At 37.2% G+C, this 21,840-nt stretch overlaps 1 protein-coding gene across 1 annotated transcript; it reads left to right on the forward strand.

Annotated features, from left to right (window-relative positions):
• The first annotated feature begins 617 nt into the window (after positions 1–617).
• Positions 618–21,055, forward strand: LOC133639199 (E3 SUMO-protein ligase CBX4-like). The gene is made up of 5 exons (XM_062032330.1): positions 618–897; positions 972–1,015; positions 9,256–9,321; positions 12,757–12,823; positions 17,009–21,055. Exons 1-5 carry the CDS (start codon positions 829–831, stop codon positions 18,242–18,244), a joined length of 1,482 nt encoding a protein of 493 aa, XP_061888314.1. The 5' UTR covers positions 618–828; the 3' UTR covers positions 18,245–21,055.
• Positions 21,056–21,840: the final 785 nt, after the last annotated feature.

A 21,840-nucleotide genomic window follows, 5' to 3' on the forward strand; every position in this document is an offset into this window, starting at 1 on the left:
TGTAATAGAGATCCATCTGGATTGATGAATTTAACTCTAAACATTTCTTCAAAAAAAAGGAAATCTTTAACATCAATATTTATGGAACATGTCCACAATAAAATCTAGCTGTCACCACTGAATATTGCATTGTAATGAATGGAATAGCCTACTTGATTTGATGTTCAGATTATGAACTTACATTCATATTTTGTTGAAGTATTATTCAAGAAATATATTTATAAAGGATTTTTGAATTGTTGCTATTTTTAGAATATTTAAAAAAAAATCTCACGTACCCCTTGGTATACCTTCAAGTACCCCCAGGGGTACGCGTACCCCCATTTGAGAACCACTGGGTTATAGTTTGCTTTGTGCATAATTTTAGCTGTTTGCAAATTCACTATGTCGTGGAATTTCAGTATTTTTGATCCAATAAATAAAGTGTTTGTATGTTCAACATTTTGTATTATTCTAACTGATCATTTTTGTTGGAAACAATCAGAAAGAGACATTTTTGGGTGGTCCTCGCTCGAGTTCTAATCGTTCTCAGTCGTGGATGTAAATATTCCTACAGTTTTGAAAGCAGCATAAGAACACCCCGCCTCTTTGACCGCCCCTTTTTTTGACGTCACACAAATGGCTATTTTCATGAAGCATTTTTCTGGCCGCTGCTCACTCCTGTCAGACACCGCGAGTCTCTTCCGCCTAGGCGGGGGGGGCGAGAACAGGTTGAATATTTAGACAAAAGCTGCGTTTTTCTTTCGAGTGGGTCTATGAAAGAATATAAGGTCGAGGGGGTGAAAAAAAACAAAAAAAAACGAGGAGCCGCTACACTTGCGTGTGAAAATGGAGCTTCCCGCCGCAGGAGAGCACGTCTTCGCGGTGGAGAGCATCGAGAAGAAGCGCAGCCGGAAGGTTTGACGAATGATGAAATTATTGTTTTAGACACGACGACCGGGTTTAAATGTTGCTTTTCTGTCCTCTCACAGGGCAAGCTTGAGTATTTGGTCAAGTGGCGTGGATGGTCCCCAAAGTAAGTGAGCCAATAAACTGTGACGATCACATTCTAACACACAGGTGTTCCAGTCAAGGCCACGTCCATTATTGTGGCCTAGAATTTATCTTTCAAGCCAAATGTATTTACTATTTTGACAGATGTTTCCTGTTACTCTTAGCTCCTGGTGTAACTAAATATTATACATGTTTTTGGCGACTCTACACTTTTTTTTTTAACAGGGTATCCGTGTGGTACTTAAATCCAATAATTTGAATTTAAGGCCTTAAAATGACTAAAATTCTCCTAAAATCTCATAAAAGGTCTTAAATACAATTTTGAAAGGTCTTAAAAATCTATGGACGTTACTTTTATTTAAAACATGCATAAACTTCAATCTTGCTTTTTAAATATTTGGATATTTGAGGACGCTTCAATGGAACTAAAGTAGGCTACCAGTGCTGACCCATCCGAATTTATTGCGCACCACCAGCTAGTGTGCTGTGCGCGCAGCGTTGGGTTGTTACAAATCCGCTACACCTCCCTGATACCGAAGTACATGTCAAACTACTTCCTTAACGTAAATGACCGCCATAACCACAACACCAGGTGGAGCTCCACTAACCACGTTAAACCCAGATTCCTATCTAACAAAGGTCTAACTCATTTGTCAGGCAAACCTACTGTTGATTGAACTTGAAGAGATGTTGGTTGCACTTTATTTTGGATATTTATATGATATTATTTGTATGTTGACAAACAACAGCAAAAGTAGCAGGTAAATCTACTGTTAAATGTTGGTTATTGTACTTTACTTTACTCAAATCTAAACTCCAAACATCCCAGAACAAGCTAGTCAGATTACTTCTAGACCTCCACCCCAGATCACACCTCACTCCTACCCACTTCTCCAAAGTGGGCTGGCTCAGGGTGGAGGACAGAGTAAAACAACTTGCACTGAGCCTAGTGTATAAAATCCGCTACACCTCCCTGATACCGAAGTACATGTCAAACTACTTCCTTAATGACCGCCATAACCACAACACCATGGGGAACTCCACTAACCACGTTAAACCCAGATTCCGATCTAACAAAGGTCTTAACTCATTCTCTTTCTATGCCACATCAATGTGGAATGTGCTCCCAACAGGTGTAAAAGAAAGGGCATCTCTATTCTCCTTCAAAACCGCAATAAAAGTACACCTCCAGGCAACTTCAACCCTAAACTAACACCCTCCCCGGATTGTTAATAATCAAATGTAAATAATCAAATGTAGATACTTTTTCTTATGCCTTCTGATCTCTCTCTCTCTCTCTCTATGTCCACTACTTGCTGTACATATCCTACCAAGTCAGACCTACACTGTTCCAATATCCATTTCTCTGTTCTCAATTGTTGATGACTGATGATAACAACCAAACCTAACCCCCCCCCCCTCCACACCCCGGATTGTAAATAATGTAAATAATTCAATGTATATACCCTGATGATCATCTTGTGTGATGACTGTATTATGATGTTAGTATATATCTGATAGTATATATCTGTATCATGAATCAATTTAAGTGGACCCCGACTTAAACAAGTTGAAAAACTTATTCGGGTGTTACTATTTAGTGGTCAATTGTACAGAATATGTACGTCACTGTGCAACCTACTAATAAAAGTCTCAATCAATCAATCAATCAAGCATAGCAGCGGAGAAAACTTAACGAAAACCCAACGATTTAGTCTGTGTTGTTAACTTGAGTCATATTGCCATCATAGTGCAGTCTACATGTATCTCTTATGTATGACTGCCATCTGCTGGTCACACTTCTCATTACACCATGTACCAAATAAAATTGCTTCAAGGTCGGTAAGCACAACCAGAATTATGCCGTACATTAGGCGTACCGGGTTATATTGAGAAAATGAAAGGATTTTAAGTGTGCCTTATAGTCCGGACAATATGGTACTTACAATTCATTCTGGACCTCTGATTTTACTTTGTTGTTGTTTTTTTTTTGTCCGTATGGATGTGAAATGGTCTTAAATTATTTTCAAGATGGTCTTAAAAAAGTCTCTATTATACATATTTTTTGCGACTCTACGTTTTTTTTTAACAGGGTATCCGCGGGGTCTTAAAAAGTCCAATAATCCAATAATTTGAATTTAAGGCCTTAGAATGTCTAAAATTCTCCTAAGATCTCATAAAAGGTCTTAAATATGATTTTGAAAGATCTTAAAAATATTTGCTCAAAAAGGTTCATTATGTCTTCTTATTCATATACTCTTTCAAATTTTCTAGGAATCAGACCATATTTTTGGTATATTAGATCACCTTTTTTCAACCAAGGCACAATTTTTTTCATTGAAAAATTACAGAGGCACAACACCAGCAGAAATCATTAAAAAAATTAAACTCAGTAGTCGATAAAAAGTTGTTCTCGCAATTGTTGAATATGACTTTAAATCAAAACCAACTATGCGACAGCTCTTGTCTCAAAGTAGGTGTACTGTCACTACCTATCACACCACGCCAGGACTTATTTGGAGTTTTTTTGGTGTTTTCCTGTGCGTAGTGTTTTAGTTCTAGTTTTTCGCTCCTATTTGGTGGCTTTTCCTGTTTTGCTGGCAGTTTCATGTCTTCCTTTGAGCGCTATTCCCCGCACCTGCTTTGCTTTAGCAATCAAAACTATTTAAGTTGTGCGGACGCTTTCTTTCTTTGTGTGGACATTGTTGATTGTCATGTTCGGATGTACTTTGTGGACGACTTCTCTGCTCCACACGCTGTAAGTCTTCGCTGTCGTCCAGCATTCTGTTTTTGTTTACTTTGCAGCCAGTTCAGTTTTAGCTTCTTTTGCATAAGCATGCCTAAGCTTCAATGCCTTTTGTTTATTTTTGGTTTAAGCATTAGCATTACCTGCACTCTACCTCCCGCTGTCGTCTGCATATTGTGATCACGACAAACCACGTTCCCAACATCTACAAAGCAATTGGCTACCTGCTGCCACTTACTGATATGGAAGAGTATTACACGGTTAGTCTGCCGAGCTCTAGACAGCACAGACAGTCAACAACGGCACATTTGCGGATTATAATTACTGATTTGCAAAAAATATTTTTAACCCAATTAGGTGAAATTACATAATCTCCCATGGCACACCAGACAATATATCATGGTACACTAGTGTGCTGCGGCACAGTGGTTGAAAAAACACTGTTGTAACACACAGGTGTTTCAATCAAGGCCACTTCGATTATCGTGGCCTATGATTTATCTTTATCTTTTATGCCAAATGTATTTACTATTTTTGACAAATGTTTCCTGTTACTCTTAGCTCCTGGTGTAACTAAATATTAAACATATTTTTTGCGACTCTACGCTTTTTTTAACGGTATTCGCGGGGTCTTAAAAAGTCTAAAAAAGACTTAAATCCAATAATTTGAATTTAAGGCCTTAAAATGTCTAAAATTCTCCTAAAATCTCATAAAAGGTCTTAAAATACGATTTTGAAAGGTCTTCAAAATATTTTGCTGAAAACGGTTGATTATGTCTTCTTATTCATATACTATTTCAAATTTTCTAGGAATCAAACCATATTTTCGGTATATTATATCACTGTTTTTCAACCGTTTTTCAGCCAAGGCACATTTTTTTACTTGAAAAAATCCAGAGGTACAAAACCAGCAGAAATCATTAAAAAAATTATACTCAGTAGTCGATAAAAAGTTGTTCTCGCAATTGTTGAATATGACTTTAAATCTTAACCAATTATACAACAGCTCTTGTCTCAAAGTAGGTGTACCGTCACTACCTATCACACCACGCCAGGACTTATTTTGAGGTTTTTTTGTGTTTTTCTGTGCGTAGTGTTTTAGTTCTAGTTTTTCGCTCCTATTTTGGTGGCTTTTCCTGTTTTGCTGGCAGTTTCATGTCTTCCTTTGAGCGCTATTCCCCGCGCCTGCTTTGCTTTAGCAATCAAGACTATTTAAGTTGTGCGGACGCTATCCTTCTTTGTGTGGACATTGTTGATTGTCATGTCATGTTTGGATGTACTTTGTGGACGACGTCTCTGCTCCACACACTGTAAGTCTTTGCTGTCGTTTAGCATTCTGTTTGTGTTTACTTTGGAGCCAGTTCTGTTTTAGTTTCGTCTTTGCATAGCCTTGCCTAAGCCTCAATACCTTTTTTTAGTGGCACTCACCTTGTGTTTATTTTTGGTTTAAACATTAGATACCTTTTTACCTGCACACTGCCTACCGCTGTCGTCTGCATATTGTGATCACGACAAACCATGTTCCCGACATCTACAAAGCAATTGGCTGCCTGCTGCCACCTACTGATATGGAAGAGTATTACATGGTTACTCTGCCGAGCACTAGACAGCATAGAGACTCAACAACGGCACATTTGCGGATTATATTACTGGTTTGCAAAAAATATTTTTAACCCAATTAGGTGAAATTACATAATCTCCCACGGCACACCGGACAATATCTCACGGTACACTAGTGTGCCATGGCACAGTGGTTGAAAAACACTATTAGATGGAATCTTTACCTGACATGTTTCGACTGTCATGTGCAGTCTTCTTCAGAAGGGTCACCTGACCACTGTGACCCATACACTGCAGACCCACCTTCTGGAGAAGATACGTGGATGACATTTTGGAGAAAATACAAGTGGGACACACACATGATCTTACAGACCACCTCAACAGTATTGACAAGACTTGAAACATCAAATTCACACATGAGGAGGAAATGCACAGGACCATAACTTTTTTGGACATAAAAATCCACGGCAAAGATGACGGCAGTCAAAACATTACTGTTCATCAAAAACCGACACACTGATCAATAGCTACTCTGGACCTCGGAACATCCCACAGCACACAAACTAACAGTTGTGAGAACACTCTATGAACTGGCCAACATCATAACAGAAGAAAAAGATGGGAAAAAAAGAAGAGAAACGCATCCAAAATGCACTCAAAAACTGCCAATATCCCACCTGGGCCATCAAAAAAGGAGAACAACAAGTAAAAAACAAGGAAAAGAGAACAAAAAAGAAACTCAATGAAAAACCTGAAATAGAGAACAAAGAGGTCATAACCTTAGCATACATTAAGGGAGTAACTGAACCAATACTGCGGGCCAAGAAAAAACACAAAATAAACACAAGAGTTAAACCTCACACAAAAACAAGACAGTTACTTGTACATCCAAAAGACAAATTAGAACAAGACAAGAAATGCAATGTAATTTTAAAAAATCCCGTGTAAATCATGCGAAAAATCATACCTCGGAGAGACCGGGAGGGGCATTCAACACAAGGATGAAAGAACATCAGAAAAAAATGCGAAAAAGAGACAAGTGGAAGGTTTACAAGAAGCCTAAAACAAAAGTCCAAACAAGAAATCTTAAAATCAGCCGTATCAGATCATTGCAAAATAAATATCCACATCATGGACTGGGACAACTGCAAAATCATCGGGAAAGTAACACATTCAAACGATGGATTAAGGAAGCGGCCCAAGGATACCATCAATCTGTACACATTCACTTTCTTCTTTCCTTCATGGATCTAAACTTTACCGCTGCCGGTATTTTTTTCGATATTTTTATTGTAATATTTTCAGAATGTGTTTGTTCTATTTTTGGCCTAAGTAAGACAAAGAAAACAATCTGAAGTGTCTTTATTTTTTTTGTTTTAATGCCATGATTTTAATAGTCTGGCCCGCGTGTGCAAAAATGTTCCTCCATGTGGCCCTTGAGCTAAAATGAGTTTGACACCCCTGGTCTAGACCAAAAATCACTCCATATTCTCTACTGCTCGCTAGTGTTACCATATCTGAGTTATTGTGCAGAAATATGGGGAAATAACTACAAAAGTACACTTCATTCATTAACGGTGTTACAAAAAAGATCAGTTAGAATAATACATAATGTTGGATATAGAGAACATACAAACCCTTTATTCATTGAATCAAAAATACTGAAATTCCACAACATAGTGAATTACTAACATCTAAAATTATACACAAAGTAAACTATAACCTGCGACCCAAGAATATACAACAATTCTTCTCAACAAAAGAGGAGAAATATAATCTTAGAGAAAAATGTAATTTAAAATATTTGTACGCACGTACAACACTTAAGACCTTCGGTATATCAGTAGGTGGAATTAAATTATGGAATGGATTAAGCAAATAAATCAAACAAAGTACTAATATAATCCACTTCAAGAAACTCTTCAAACTTAAAGTGTTTACAAAGTACAAAGAAGACGAACCATGATAAACATTCTGAATTTGTTTCATCCATCCATTCATTTTCTAGATAATCTTATTCATCTCACCATATGAAATATAACTTACTTCACTAATTATTATTATTAATTTATTTATTTGTAATGTTATTACTTATGGAGTATATTGTGAATACATTGAGAACAGTAGGTGAACAAAAGTTTTAGCAACTGCTATGTAAAGAAAAAGGGTATATGATACAGTATTAAGAACATTAAAAACAGGAATGAAATTAAACCTCGATAAAGAGACTACTTTATTTAACAGTCGATTTTCACAGTACAACACTGTAAATTAAAGTGTACTGTAACATAACATGTCTGTAAACGTTACGATACTCTTATTTCATTACAATTAACTGTTATTTTACGTTAAAGTACCATAATCATAGTCACCTGTAATATCCCAATTTACTGTTATCTCATAATGATTTGTCTCTTAAGGCACAGGTGTCAAACTCAAGGCCCGGGTACCAGATGTGGCCCGCCACTTCATTTAATTTGGCGCTTGAAAGCCTGGAAATAATATGTATCAATAAAGTACTGTAACTTTCCTTACTAAATGTATTCTTTCTTTCTATTTTGGGAGAAAAAAAATATATGTACTCCATGTTAACTTTAAATATTGTCCAATTATGCAAAAATATATCATCAAACATTCAAACCATTTTTTAACAAGAAATAAATACTGATAATAATGATTTCAAAGCAAGTTATCCATCAAATTGTGCAATGTAAAAGTAGCAATAGATTTCATGGTAAAGTTGTGAAATTTTTTTGCAGCATTTTGCTCTAAATGAAAAAAAATACTTTTTTACTGTGGTGCCATTTTGGCATTTACAGTAATCCACCGAAAAATCTACAGTTGTTGATTTGCGGTAAAAAAAAACAAAAAAAAAACTAAACAAACTGGCAGCTCAAGTGCCAAAATTTTACTGTAAAATTGCAGTTTTTTTATTTACAGTAAAAAAAACTAATGGTAAATTTTACAGTAAAATTCTGGCAGTACTGTTTTTCCATTTACAGTAATGTACACTACATTTTGAGGAGAAATTATTGCAACAGACCATATATTTTTTTAAACATCTACTAATAAAATGCATAAAAAAATTGTGTAATAATAGTATTCACTGTTGGAAACGGCCTTCTGGGGCCAAACATAACTGCGACGTGGCCCTTGGTGAAAACCACTTTGACACCTGTGTCTTAAGGGATTCTGTAGAGTAATAATAATAATAATAATAATAATGGATTAGATTTTCTAGACACTCGAAGCGCTTCACAGAGAAGTGAGAGTACTTTGCACACTCTTGTACAGTAGGTGGCAGTGTGCTGTTAAAACGAGAGAGTAATTGCCAATAACATTGTGAAGTTACAGCATTTAGTTGTAACTTTATTGTAAATAAATATAAAATTACAGCTCTACAGTTACAGATAATGGCTGTGAATATATATAATATAACGTAATGCATGAATTTACAATGAAAATGTAAGTTAAAGTAAAAAAAAAATTTAAGCGCAAACGTGAAGATTTCCTTCCTCAGTGTAGCACATCACGTGACCACAAAATAGGCTGAACTCTTTGAACAAAATATCAACATGTTAGCTCTGAGTTATGCAGTAAGTGACAGCCAATTATGGTATTGAATTCTATTTTTACAATGTGGCAGTAGAAAATAAGCCGTGGGCTTTACTTAGGACAAACCTTATTAGAGTAGTTGCTCTAACACATGGTGGGCATTAGCTTGTGACCACTTTGCAAACTTTGCACGGTTACCTGTCAGTGAAGGATGCACTTAGAATGCGTGCAATATGCCATGCGCATATTCGCTGTACTTCTCTTTTGACGTTTGGATTTGAGCCTTTTTAAAAGTGCATACACAAGACCTGCATGTTGATTTATGCTCACAGCTAGTGATGTGATCAGGGAGGACGAGGATTACTGCCAGTTAAAATGTGTTTAATTGTATTTTCTAACAGGTACAACACATGGGAACCAGAGGAGAACATTCTGGACCCCAGACTGCTAGATGCTTTTGAAGACAGGTATGTTTGAGAAGGTCAATTGCCATCAGGACAATACTTGACGCCTGTGTCGCTCATCCACGTTGTAACCAAGATTTGTGTTTATAGCACAAACCGTGTGTCCTCGTCAAACATTTCCAAAATTCTGATGCTGATGATAAATTGTCTGCATCGTGTGTCAGTTATTCATCAATGGGATTAGTATTGAAACTAGGGTCAAGCCAGTGAAGACATACTGGAGTAAAGTGTCATACTTAGTGGCGCCTCCCTCGCCCTTTTGTCCTATGACAGCATCAGGTTATCATGTGTGAGCGCTGCTTGTTGTCCCACCACCATCTGGTCCCCACTTGCACCTATGTCATTGTCCGTTGAACAGAGTGTCACATTTTTTAAAGTGATCACCTGTTTTCCATAACCATGTGTTTTCTTCAGCTAATTCAGAATTGTGACAAATTTAACCCCTTGAAATGCTATTTACGTGTTTCCCCACCATTGTTAGGAGTGCCTTACCCTTACCCTTACACACACACACACACACACACACACACATACATGTCTTGCCTACTTTGTGTGGACCCATGTTTGGTTAGTAGGTTGCGAGGGCCCCCTTTTCCACTATAGCTAGAATGATGAAAAAATATATATTTAGCCCTAGATGGGCGTAAAGAGTTGCAACTAGGGATGTCCGATAATGGCTTTTTGCCCATATCCGATATTCCGATATTGTCCAACTCTTTAATTACCGATACCGATATCAACCGATATATACAGTCGTGGAATAAACACATTATTATGCCTAATTTGGACAACCAGGTATGGTGAAGATAAGGTACTTTTTTAAAAAATTGATAAAATAAGATAAATAAATTAAAAACATTTTCTTGAATAATAAAGAAAGTAAAACAATATAAAAACAGTTACATAGAAACTAGTAATGAATGAAAATTAGTAAAATTAACTGTTAAAGGTTAGTACTATTAGTGGAGCAGCAGCATGCACAATCATGTGTGCTTACGGACTGTATCCCTTGCAGACTGTATTGATATATATTGATATATAATGTAGGAACCAGAATATTAATAACAGAAAGAAACAACTCTTTTGTGTGAATGGGGGAAGGAGTTTTTTTTGGGTTGGTGCACGAATTGTAAGTGTATCTTGTGTTTTTTTATGTTGATTTAATACAAAAAACAAACAAAACAAAACAAAAAAAAAAACGATACCGATAATAATAAAAAACGATACCAATAATTTCCGATATTACATTTTAAAACATTTATCGGACATCCCTAGTTGCAACCTCACTTCAGAATGCAAAACACACAAAGTAAAAAAAATATTTTACTTCTGTAGTTGTGAGGACCAGGCAAATGTCCTCACAAGTCAAAAGATCCTCACAGAAAGGGTGGTTTATCAAGTGTATGTCCACACAAGGACGGTGAGACAAGTGCACACACACACACACACACACACACACACACACACACACACACACACACGCACACACAGTACAGGCCTAAAGTTTGGGCACACCTTCTCTTTCAATGCGTTTTCTTTATTTTCATGACTATTTACATTGTAGATTGTCACTGAAGGCATCAAAACTATGAATGAACACGTGGAGTTATGTACTTAACAAAAAAAGGTGAAATAACTGAAAACATGTTTTGTATTCTAGTTCCTTCAAAATAGCCACCTTTTGCTCTGATTACTGTTTTGCACACTATTGGCATTCTCTCGATGAGCTTCAAGAGGTAACAAATGGTTTTCACTTCACAGGTGTCATAGTTTTGATGCCTTCAGTGACAATCTACAATGTAAATAGTCATGAAAATAAAGAAAACACATTGAAATTTGAAGGTGTGTCATATATATATATATATATATATATATATATATATATATATATATATATATATATATATATATATATATATATATATATATATATATATATATATATATATATATATACACACACACACACACAAAGTCTGGGTACATGGTAAAAACACATCGTTGACGATAAGGGTGTCGAAGGTTGAATTCTTCCGCAATTTTGCGATAAGACCATCTGTCCATTTAAGAGTACCAACTCGATTCTTTCTTCTCTAGACAGGACCATCATTCAATCCGGAAAAAAATAAGTGAATTAGTAAAATTCCCTAATATATATATATATATATATATATATATATATATATATATATATATATATATATATATATATATATATATATATATATATATATATATATATATATATATTCTCAAACTTGTTTCACCAAGTGCCACCTCAGGAAAAGTGACCAATATTAAAATACAGTTACGTATTAGGCCTAAGTATTCATTTAAAAACAAGGCAGAGGTTTTACTTAACAAGTATATTTCATATTTTTGGCCTCTGTAACATTACGCACGGTTTGAATATAGTAAAATAAACCTCTGTACTTAAATCAAGTGATTCTTCCGTGTACCAATACAAAGAGCCCGTTCACTTACCGCAGTTTGAGGATTATCAAACTGATCTAGAATTCAAGGAAGTGTTTTAAATAGAGATTATTAAATGAAGATTGAAAGCATAATAGGTCCCCCTTAAATACCAGACGTTTTATTTACGGACACAAGAAGCACAAACTATGTTTGTAAAATAAGAGCAATTGGTCAAAGATTTGTGTTATAAAAATTCTTAAACGTAATTTGGAAAAAAATACAACCAATTTCATTAGGCCCTATCGTTATAATTCAGAGGATCCTCAAATGTCAAACTGGGGCCTTCCTGGTGGCTTCAAATGCATGGCCTGCTGCTACAAAGTCTGCTAAGTGCCTTTGTACACTTTTTAGTATTACGGTAATACATATTTAGTATTAATTTAGCATTAATACCTAACTCATACTAATACTAAACGCATATTATGTTAAAACTGCAATTGGCCTTTATTTAAGGCTCTGTGCTTTCGCCTCAACCTTTTTTCCGCAGGTCGCACGTTATAGGAAAACATGAAAATCCCTCTGTCTGTTTTAGCAATTACCTGCGGTTTTTTTCTCTCACTGTCGTGCTAAAAGAGACGTTTTATTGAAACTAATTGCATGTCTCTCCTGGGAGCCAAATTGTCTGAATGCCAGGCTATGAAAATACACTGAGTCACTGTAATTAGATGTGAGGGCGGAGGGCGGAGTAGGGGACTGACATCACTTCTGTCTGCAGTATTGAGTTACTGCTGTTGAGGGAACAATGTGGAGACCGGGGGAAAAGGTCAACAGGAGGCTACTTTTTAGCTCCTGGATACTTTCACTAAATAAGTAATTTTGTAGGGACCACGCTCCTATGCTTTGCAGATAATCTACTGTACATCACTTGAGAATTGTGTGTACATTGTGTTGTTATGCAACAGAAACCTCAGTCTAAGTATGTGAGGTGGTTCCACTCACTGCCTGCTGTTTATTTCTCCACAGAGAACGCCAAGAGCAGCTGATCGGATATCGCAAGAGAGGACCGAAGCCCAAGCACCTGTTGGTTCAGGTAAGAAAGTAGTGCAAAGAGAAAAAAAAAATACTACTACACTGAGCAGTAAATTATGCACAGGGTGTTCCCAAAGTCTGGACATAAAAATGCGCTTATTTTGTAATTATTAAAAAATGTTACGGAGGCACCAAAATGAAGATTTTTGGCCGAAACCATAAATGAGGAAACCAAGGCTGAAACATTAAAATAAGTTTTGATAATTAACGTAGCTATGGCTACTAACATCGCTAAAATCAAGGCAATGCAATTGCACAAATTTACTTTTTTGATATCAAAATAAAACACAAAGCAGTTTGGCTAATGAAGATAAAGTCAAATGTACAAGCTTTGTTCTTCTCAAACGCCTCTTATCAGTACAACAGTTTGGCCAACAAAAATAAAAAGTGACACCTCTCACATCGAATACACAATCTTCACAGCCTGCGTTCAATTTGATGAGATGACAAAACATTTTAGCTAGTATTCATGTTCTCTGAACATTGATACAGATTGCAGTTAAATAAAGGACGAGTGAACATCCCTGTAAACAAAGTAAAGACTTTATTAACAAGTTGTGACAACGTTCACGACACATCGCCTGCTGCATGTTTTCTCACGTCATTAACTCTGTCACAGCAGCTGATGAATGGTGTATTGAGAAAATAAAAGCAACATCAAATAGTTTTCTCCTTCGCTGTATACTTTTAGTGTGGGGGCAAGTGTGTCTGTTTTCAATAATGTCCACACCTGTCTCCATCTAAACACACTTAACCGCACGCCGGGCAGCGAGGGAAAATGACGTTAAACCAAGCGCTTGGCTCCGTTTACTCCGAGAGGAAATCTCCGGAGCAAAGTCTGTGTTGTTAGTCCGCCATGATTATCAAGCCAAACGACGCTAGTCCGCATGCACCTGACTTCGTGTTGCCTAAAATGCATTAATAAATGACAGTTTTTCGATAATTAAAAAATTAGACGGTATTACTAACCGTCTGGAATTTGAATTTTGTGCAACTGCTGCAAAGGAACAAAGTGAGCTGCCTCAATTCTTCCTAGGAGTGTGTCAGTGGTAACATATGGGATAAAGTCAATGACAGGTCACAAAGCATACCAGTGACATTCCTCTAAGCTGAGATCACTGTCACGGGAAGCACTTGAAACAAAAGTCACTGAAAGAAGTGCTCGGTAGTGGTGCTGACAAAAAACACACTTGTTTGCACATATGAGACGCTCTACTTCAGTTTTTCTTAACCATAGGGCTGCGAGCGCCTCCTAGAGGGCGCCCAAAAAATATTTGTTTTTCAGTTGTGGTCCGCATGGGCCACAACGGTCTTCAATTGCAACACACTTTCCCACCACTTGTGGCAGTAATGACAATCTCAAACAAACAGAAGAAGTTTGGAGCTAAGGTCACAGAGTTTCTTAAAGGCCTACTGAAAGCCACTACTACCGACCACACAGTCTGATAGTTTATATATCAATGATGAAATCTTAACATTGCAACACATGCCAATACGGCCGGGTTAACTTATAAAGTGCAATTTTAAATTTCCCGCTAAACTTCCGGTTGGAAACGTCTATGTATGATGACGTATGCGCGTGACGTCACGACGGCAACGGAAGTATTCGTACCCAATGTGTCACCATACAAACTGCTCTGTTTTCATCGAACAATCACACAGTATTCTGGACATCTGTGTTGGTGAATCTTTTGCAATTTGTTTAATGGACAATGGAGACTGCAAAGAAGAAAGTTGTAGGTGCGATCGGTGTATTAGCGGCGGACTACAGCAACACAATCAGGAGGTTGTGTTGTGTTTGAGCTGGATAGCAGACGCACTACCGTGAGTACAGCTTTGGCTTCCAAACATTTGATCGCTTGCCTGTACGTGCGTGTCGCTATGTGCATGTCACGTACGTAACTTTGGGGAAATATATGTTTCTTGCCGACTCTGATGGCGGCCGGGGTGTCGTCGAAAGCTACAACGCCCGCCGCCGCTTCGTAGTTAGCTTCAATTGTTAAGCTTCGCCGAGCTGGAAATTATTAACCGTGTATTTACATGTTCATGGTTTAATAGTATTGTTGATCTTCTGTCTATCCTTCCAGTCAGGGTTTTTTTTAATTTTGTTTCTATCTGCATTTGAGCCTGATGCTATCACGTTAGCTCCGTAGCTAAGTTAGCTTCAATTGTTAAGCTTCGCCAAGCTGGAAATTATTATGCGTGTATTTACATGTTCATGGTTTAATAGTATTGTTGATCTTCTGTCTATACTTCCAGTCAGGGTTTTATTTAATTTTGTTTCTATCTGCATTTGAGCCCGATGCTATCACGTTAGCTCCGTAGCTAAAGTGCGTCAACGATGTATTGTCGTGGAGATAAAAGTCACTGTGAATGTCCATTTCGCGTTCTCGACTCTCATTTTCAAGAGGATATAGTATCCGAGGTGGTTTAAAATACAAATCCGTGATCCACAATAGAAAAAGGAGAGTGTGTGGAATCCAATGAGACCTTGTACCTAAGTTACGGTCAGAGCGAAAAAAGATACACCCTGCACTGCCTCTCTAGTCCTTCACTCTAACGTTCCTCATCCACAAATCTTTCATCCTCGCTCAAATTAATGGGGTAATCGTCGCTTTCTCTGTCTGAATCTCTCTCGCCCCATTGTAAACAACGGGGAATTGTGAGGAATCCTTCCTCCTGTGACGTCACGCTACTTCCGGTATAGGCAAGGCTTTTTTTTATCAGCGACCAAAAGTTGCGAACTTTATCGTCGATGTTCTCTACTAAATCCTTTCAGCAAAAATATGGCAATATCGCGAAATGATCAAGTATGACACATAGAATGGATCTGCTATCCCCGTTTAAATAAACAAAATTCATTTCAGTAGGCCTTTAAGTGCAAAAATTATGAATAAAGTGGTAAAGCTGTATTTTCAATTGCACTTTAATTTTATTGACAGTTTAGTTAAGAAACGTTATCATTATTAATGTACTTATTTTAGCATTACATAATTATATATAAAGGTATTTTTTGTCAGCTATTAATGATTTCCTTATTTGATTAGTACTTATTTTTCTAATCACCCTGACCTAAGAATAAAATAGAAAATAATAAATCTTTATTGTCCACCGAGGTGGAAAATTGTCGACAGGTGACAGACAGCACTAAAATACAAACAATGTTATATAAATAAATGGGAACAGAGGCTAGGTAAAAACAGGAAGTAAAGTAACTTTAAGTTAGGACCTAAAAGAGAATCTATAAAAGCAAAGCAGTTCCTGACAAATGTGGATTTGTTTACTTTGTCACATTAAGAATGTCAACGGCATTTGGGATAAAATACTTTTTAAATGGACCTCTGCTCAGTGGAGCTCTATAGCGCCTCCCTGACGTCATGAGCTCAAACTGCCAGCACAGAGGATGTGAGCTTTCCGCCTGTGTCCCAGAGGCTTCTGGGATTGTCACACAATTTTACCAGCCATTTAAACTATTCTGTGTAGTTTGTATTTATCTTAAGTCAAGTGACCAAACCAAGCACATGTTAAAACACTGTCAATGTGCGCACAATAAACAAGTTGGAAACTGTTCGGACTGACACCAAGACTTATTGATTTTTGTGAACAACAAGTTCCTTTTGTTTTGGACGTGTTAATTTCTTGCTGGCTCTCCAGACATCGTGCTTCAAGGACCTTAGTGTGGGCGAAATAGAGGCCAGAAGGATCTGATTTCTTTAACAGGCCAACTAAAGCCATGTCATTTGCCTATTTGATTAGTTTAAAATTGTTATCGTTAATTTGTTCGTATAAAGAGAGAAGCGCAAAGGGCCTGTGGGCATCCAGTGCTGAGGATGAGCTCGTTCAAGCAAACTCTTTGAGGGTGACATGAAAGAAATCCTCTCATCTATATTCAATATTTAACTCTGCCAACTTCTTAAGAAGAATGCCCAAGCCTAAAGTGTATATTTATGTGTTAAACAATCATCTTTGTGATTAAGACATGGTTTCCTATCATTTGACAAGGTTGTAAAGTGTAAGTAGGTTAGACCTAATTACTGAATATGATTAAAATCAAATGTAAGATTACTAAATCAGTGTTAATACTTGAGTGGGCCGCAGGCCCTTCTGTAGTGGAAAACTTGGGCCTTGAGGTCCTTTCTTTTTAGACAATTGTCCAAATATGCATCTTCTCTGTGTCCTGCTACAGGTTCCTTCTTTTGCACGGAGATCTAGTGTTCTTGCTGACCTCAATGAGTCGTCTCTGGATGAAGACCGCTCTGTTCCAATGTTGCATCTGCAGAGCCAGCAGTACCAGCTGAACAGCAACAAGCACCACCACTACCAGCCAGTCGTGAAATCACGCGAGTCTGCATTTGCTAAGCCCAGAGAGATCAACACACCAAAGTTTTCCAACAAGGGGTACAACCTCCCCCCTGTGCTACAGCAAAAATGGTTCAGGGACAAAACCTCAGGTGTCTTGACCAAGGTAAAGGACATAACAATGGAGCTGAAGAAGCTCCCGGCAGACCTCAAAGGTCACGACGAACCCGAGAAGGCAAAGCCTGAGGAGCATAAAGTTGTGAGTGCTCGGAAATTAAAAATTGTAAAAAACAAAAACAAGAACGGACGGATCGTTATCGTCATGAGCAAATACATGGAAAGTGGAATGCAAGCGGCCAAGGTTAAAAACTGTGACTCCCAACCTGAGGAGAAGCAGTTGCAAGGAACTGCCAACACAGAACATCACCTACAGAAGATGAAGCTTGTCAAACATCTTGACCTCATTAATGGATTTGCAAAAAAAACCAAAGCTGTCTCTGTCTTGGAATTTACGGGAGATTGCTTAAAGAAAAAGTCTGCCAAAACTGAGCTTTTTGCGGGGGGAAAGGATAAACATAGTGAGGTCAGAGGTCCGACGGATCAGCCTTTACAATTGACAACCGAGCCTAATCCGGTTTCTTTGCCTCCGGACACTGGAGTTACCGCCTTCACGGACAGAAAAGGAACTCCGAACAAATTTCAAGGATTAAAACGACACCTTTCGGACACGGACAGCGAGGGGCGTAGAGGTAACAAGAGGTTTGCGGTCTCTCCCCACGCAGTCTCTTCACGCACCCAAAGTCTTGGCGCTGACCAAAACGACCACCAGGTTCCTCCTGCAGTGCAGTGTTGTGAATACGCTGCTCAAGAACACCCAATTGACTTGAGCTTTGTCAAGTCCAAGCCTGATGTGTTCCTGGCGACAGACAGACAAGAGGAAGAACAACGTGAAAGTGAAACCGTCGCCAATGTAGACTCTAATCATTCATCAACTGTCGGTGACCAGGTAACGAGAAAGGAGGAGACATTTCCTTCTTTCCAGCCTTTCCATGGGAATATCCTCATCACAGACATTACCACAAACTGTCTCACAGTTACCTTTAAGGAGTACATTACAGCATAACTGTATCAGGACATGAATGTTTTTTTGTTTTTGTTTTTAAAAAGGTACATATTTGCCCCTTAAAGCCCCACACAAAACTCTGGCCATGGTGAAGACTTTCAAAAACTGGCTGACCTTAGCATTTGTGTATGAACTATTTTTGGCTTGTGTCAGTAGAAATATACATTTATTGTCTATTAGTATTTAAACCTCAACAAGTAATTAAGCTACTGACTTACTGCTGCTGACTTCACTTCTCACAGTAGTAGATGTGCACAACGTCTAACACACCCGGGCCATTCAAAAATAGAAATGAGCACTGATTAGAAAAATGATGTACACTGCATCGTTCATTCTATATAAATTCTGAAAGAGGCGTCCTAACTAGGGATGCTGCCGATACCGATCAACCGTGAGTGAGGTTTACTAATACTAAACACATGCATCAACTGTCATTTTTTCAATGTACTTATGGTGAGTGCTGTTGACAGTTTAACAATATCAACACAATATTTCAAACCACTGCGGTTCCTTATTCTCTTTATTAAATACAATTGTTTGAGGAATGATAATAACCGGTACACAATAACATAACAGAAGCAATAACTACCGTCTACTCATTTAAATCCTTAGTTTTTACTCTTGTGTCAATGACTTACTCGTAGTTTAATATTAACAAAAACCCATATAAATAAATATTATTTAGAGAAAATTTTAAATATCGATATAATCACAATTGTATCGATCATATACTGGTACTGCTCTTGAGCACAACAGTTTCTGTAATGTTATTCTCTCTCTAGACCAGGGGTGTCAAAGGTACGGCCCGCGGGCCGGATAAGCCCCGCGAACAGGTTTTATCCGGCCCGCGGGAGAAGTTTGCCAAGTATAAAAATGAGCTGAAATTTTTGAATGAAAGAAACTGCTGTTCTAAATGTGTCCACTAGATGTCGCAATAGCAATTCTTTGTATCCTTGTAGATTATGCTACATAAGTAAATAAAAACACATGTTAGTGCACCAGTCGAGGAAAATGAGCAAACTACATAAATAACATCCTGTAATTTGATTTTGATAATATTTTTTTATCCTGATAGATTGAAAATGAACACCAATGAGTTGACTGATGAACGATATCACATAATTTATTTAGAAAGTATAAATAACGACAAATAAAGAGAATACTATTAACCGCAACATGTAAGTGTAAAAAAAAAAAAAAAAAAATTATGATTTGTCCATTTTCAGAATGTGCTTGTTCCATTTTTAAACAAAGAAAACAATCTGAAGTTGTCTTTATTCTTAACTTATCGTGCCGTGATTTTACCAGTCCGGCCCACTTGGGAGTAGATGTTTCTCCATGTGGCCCCCCCGATCTAAAATGAGTTTGACACCCCTGCTCTAGACTCTTATTTGTTAACTTCCTGTTAATATCTGCTTACTTTCTGCTGTAACTCGGTTCCGTCTACACTTCTTCAACTTTACTAAGCACTTATTTCCTGGTGTTTTTCCATGCTACCTTAGTGATTAGCATGTCTGCTCCTGACATGTTCTTGGTGTGTAACATGTTTACCTTGATAATGATATTCAAGATCTAAAAATTGTTTGCCACTATGGGGGTGATGATTATTAACTTATGCATAGAGATACACAATTAGCAGCTAGCCGCCTATCAGCCGGCAAACCACAAATAAATACAGCATCAGCCAGTTCGATTGATTGATTGAAACGTTTATTAGTAGATTGCACAGTATAGTACATATTCCGTACAATTGACCACTAAATGGTAAAACCCCAATAAGTTTTTCAACTTGTTTAAGTCGGGGGTCCAAGTAAATCAATTCATGGTGGGGGATTGGCGTTTGCGATCGTCATTGAAAAGCATTCTGCAATGGCAATTGCGTTTGTTTTCACTTAAATCCGAAGATACTGATCAATGTCTAATCAATTGGCGCATCCATAGTTATAAAATAAGTTGTTTTTTCAGGCTTCTGATCGGACAAAATGATCATGACAACCAGTGAATGTTTTCATGTCGACAAAGATCTCATCCAATGGTATACAGGAGTGTTTTTAAAAATATTCATGTTCCTGTGGACATAGTCTATATGTCCATCAAATATATTTGTATTTTCAGATGTGTGAATATACAAACCCAACCTGTTTTTTTTATAGTCTTGTATAGTTATAAAAAAAAATCCTATTTCCTATCATAAGCTGGACATGTTACGATCTGTCATTTTATCACATGGTCATTTAAAAAACTTAATAAAGCAGAGGAAAAAATGCGGTAACTTCAACTAAAAATGCACTTCAGTGTTTCTCCTCGGCTCCGGGAGTGGTGGGGATTGAGAAAATGTGGCTAATTATACAACGATAATAAATTGTGCCTCCACTATTTTGTTTCCCTAATATTCATAATATAACCCTAGACGAGAGAGACTCCAAAATGACATAAAAGTCAAACTAAAGACATTAAATTACTTTTGTTGTGATTTGACACTATATATAAACCATTAGATTAAAATACAATTAGATTAAGAATATACTGATAGGGGAAACACTGCACTTATATGTTGTTGTTCATGTCTGGATACTTTACTAATGAGGTTTTGATTTGGGCCCTACTGTCTATATTCACATATTTGTAAAGAATGTGGACTGAAGGGGTTTGGATGAAAAACCATTGTCAAATACACTGTGTGTGTGTGTGTGTGTGTGTGTGTGTGTGTGTGTGTGTGTGTGTGTGTGTGTGTGTGTGTGTGTGTGTGTGTGTGTGTGTGTGTGTGTGTGTGTGTGTGTGTGTGTGTGTGTGTGTGTGTGTTTCTTGTATTGCTACCCTTCTTGAGACATCAACAAGGAAAAGTACCGTCCATGTGAGGACCGGTGAACAAGTTAGGACATAAATCATGGTCCCAATACGGAAAACCATTGCATCTAATAGAGAATGTCTCATTTGCACCCCTGGTGGTGAAATCTATCAAAATTAGGGTGGTCCCAAAAAGGAGGGATTTTTTTCAAATTGACTGTGTCTGTTTTTAAAGTGCTCCCCCTCTGGTCAACATATGAAATAACAAATGTGTGTAAACATTTTAAGTGCTCCCCCTCTGGCCAACATATGTAATAACAAGTGTGTGTAAGAAATTGAAATGCACCCCCTTTGGCCAAAATTAATTTAAAATAAATATTATAGAGATATACAGTATTAACTTGAAGTAAATAATGAAGAATAAACAATTACAAACAAAATTATAAATGAACTAAAAGCAGCCTTTTTCTCACAATGTGTCGATTTTTATCTTATACAATTGGGAACAATTTCTCCTACTCTTTCTGTTTCTGTAATATTGCAATATTTCCTTGTAAAATGATTACTTTTTTATTTAAAATTACTTTTTACTGCAAAATGGTGACATTTGTCATATAAAATTCTGACTTCCATCACGATATTGCCAATTTTTTTGTTGTTCTTGTAAAACGGTGACATTTTTTGAGTACAATGATGACTTTTGTCATAATTTAGCCAAGTACAATTCCGATTCTTAATTATAATATTGCCAAAATTCCAAAGTTTTCTTATAAAATTGTGACTTTCGTCGAGTAAAGTTACGACTTTTC

The sequence above is a fragment of the Entelurus aequoreus genome, linkage group LG22, assembly GCF_033978785.1.
Source record: "Entelurus aequoreus isolate RoL-2023_Sb linkage group LG22, RoL_Eaeq_v1.1, whole genome shotgun sequence".
NCBI lineage: Eukaryota > Metazoa > Chordata > Actinopteri > Syngnathiformes > Syngnathidae > Entelurus > Entelurus aequoreus.

Excerpts from the sequence above, each read along its gene's own strand:
- LOC133639199 (XM_062032330.1), top strand. The coding sequence starts at position 829 with ATGGAGCTTCCCGCCGCAGGAGAGCACGTCTTCGCGGTGGAGAGCATC. Across the intron at positions 898-971 it reads AGAAGAAGCGCAGCCGGAAG|GGCAAGCTTGAGTATTTGGT; the intron begins GTTTGACGAATG and ends GTCCTCTCACAG. Across the intron at positions 12,824-17,008 it reads CCAAGCACCTGTTGGTTCAG|GTTCCTTCTTTTGCACGGAG; the intron begins GTAAGAAAGTAG and ends GTCCTGCTACAG.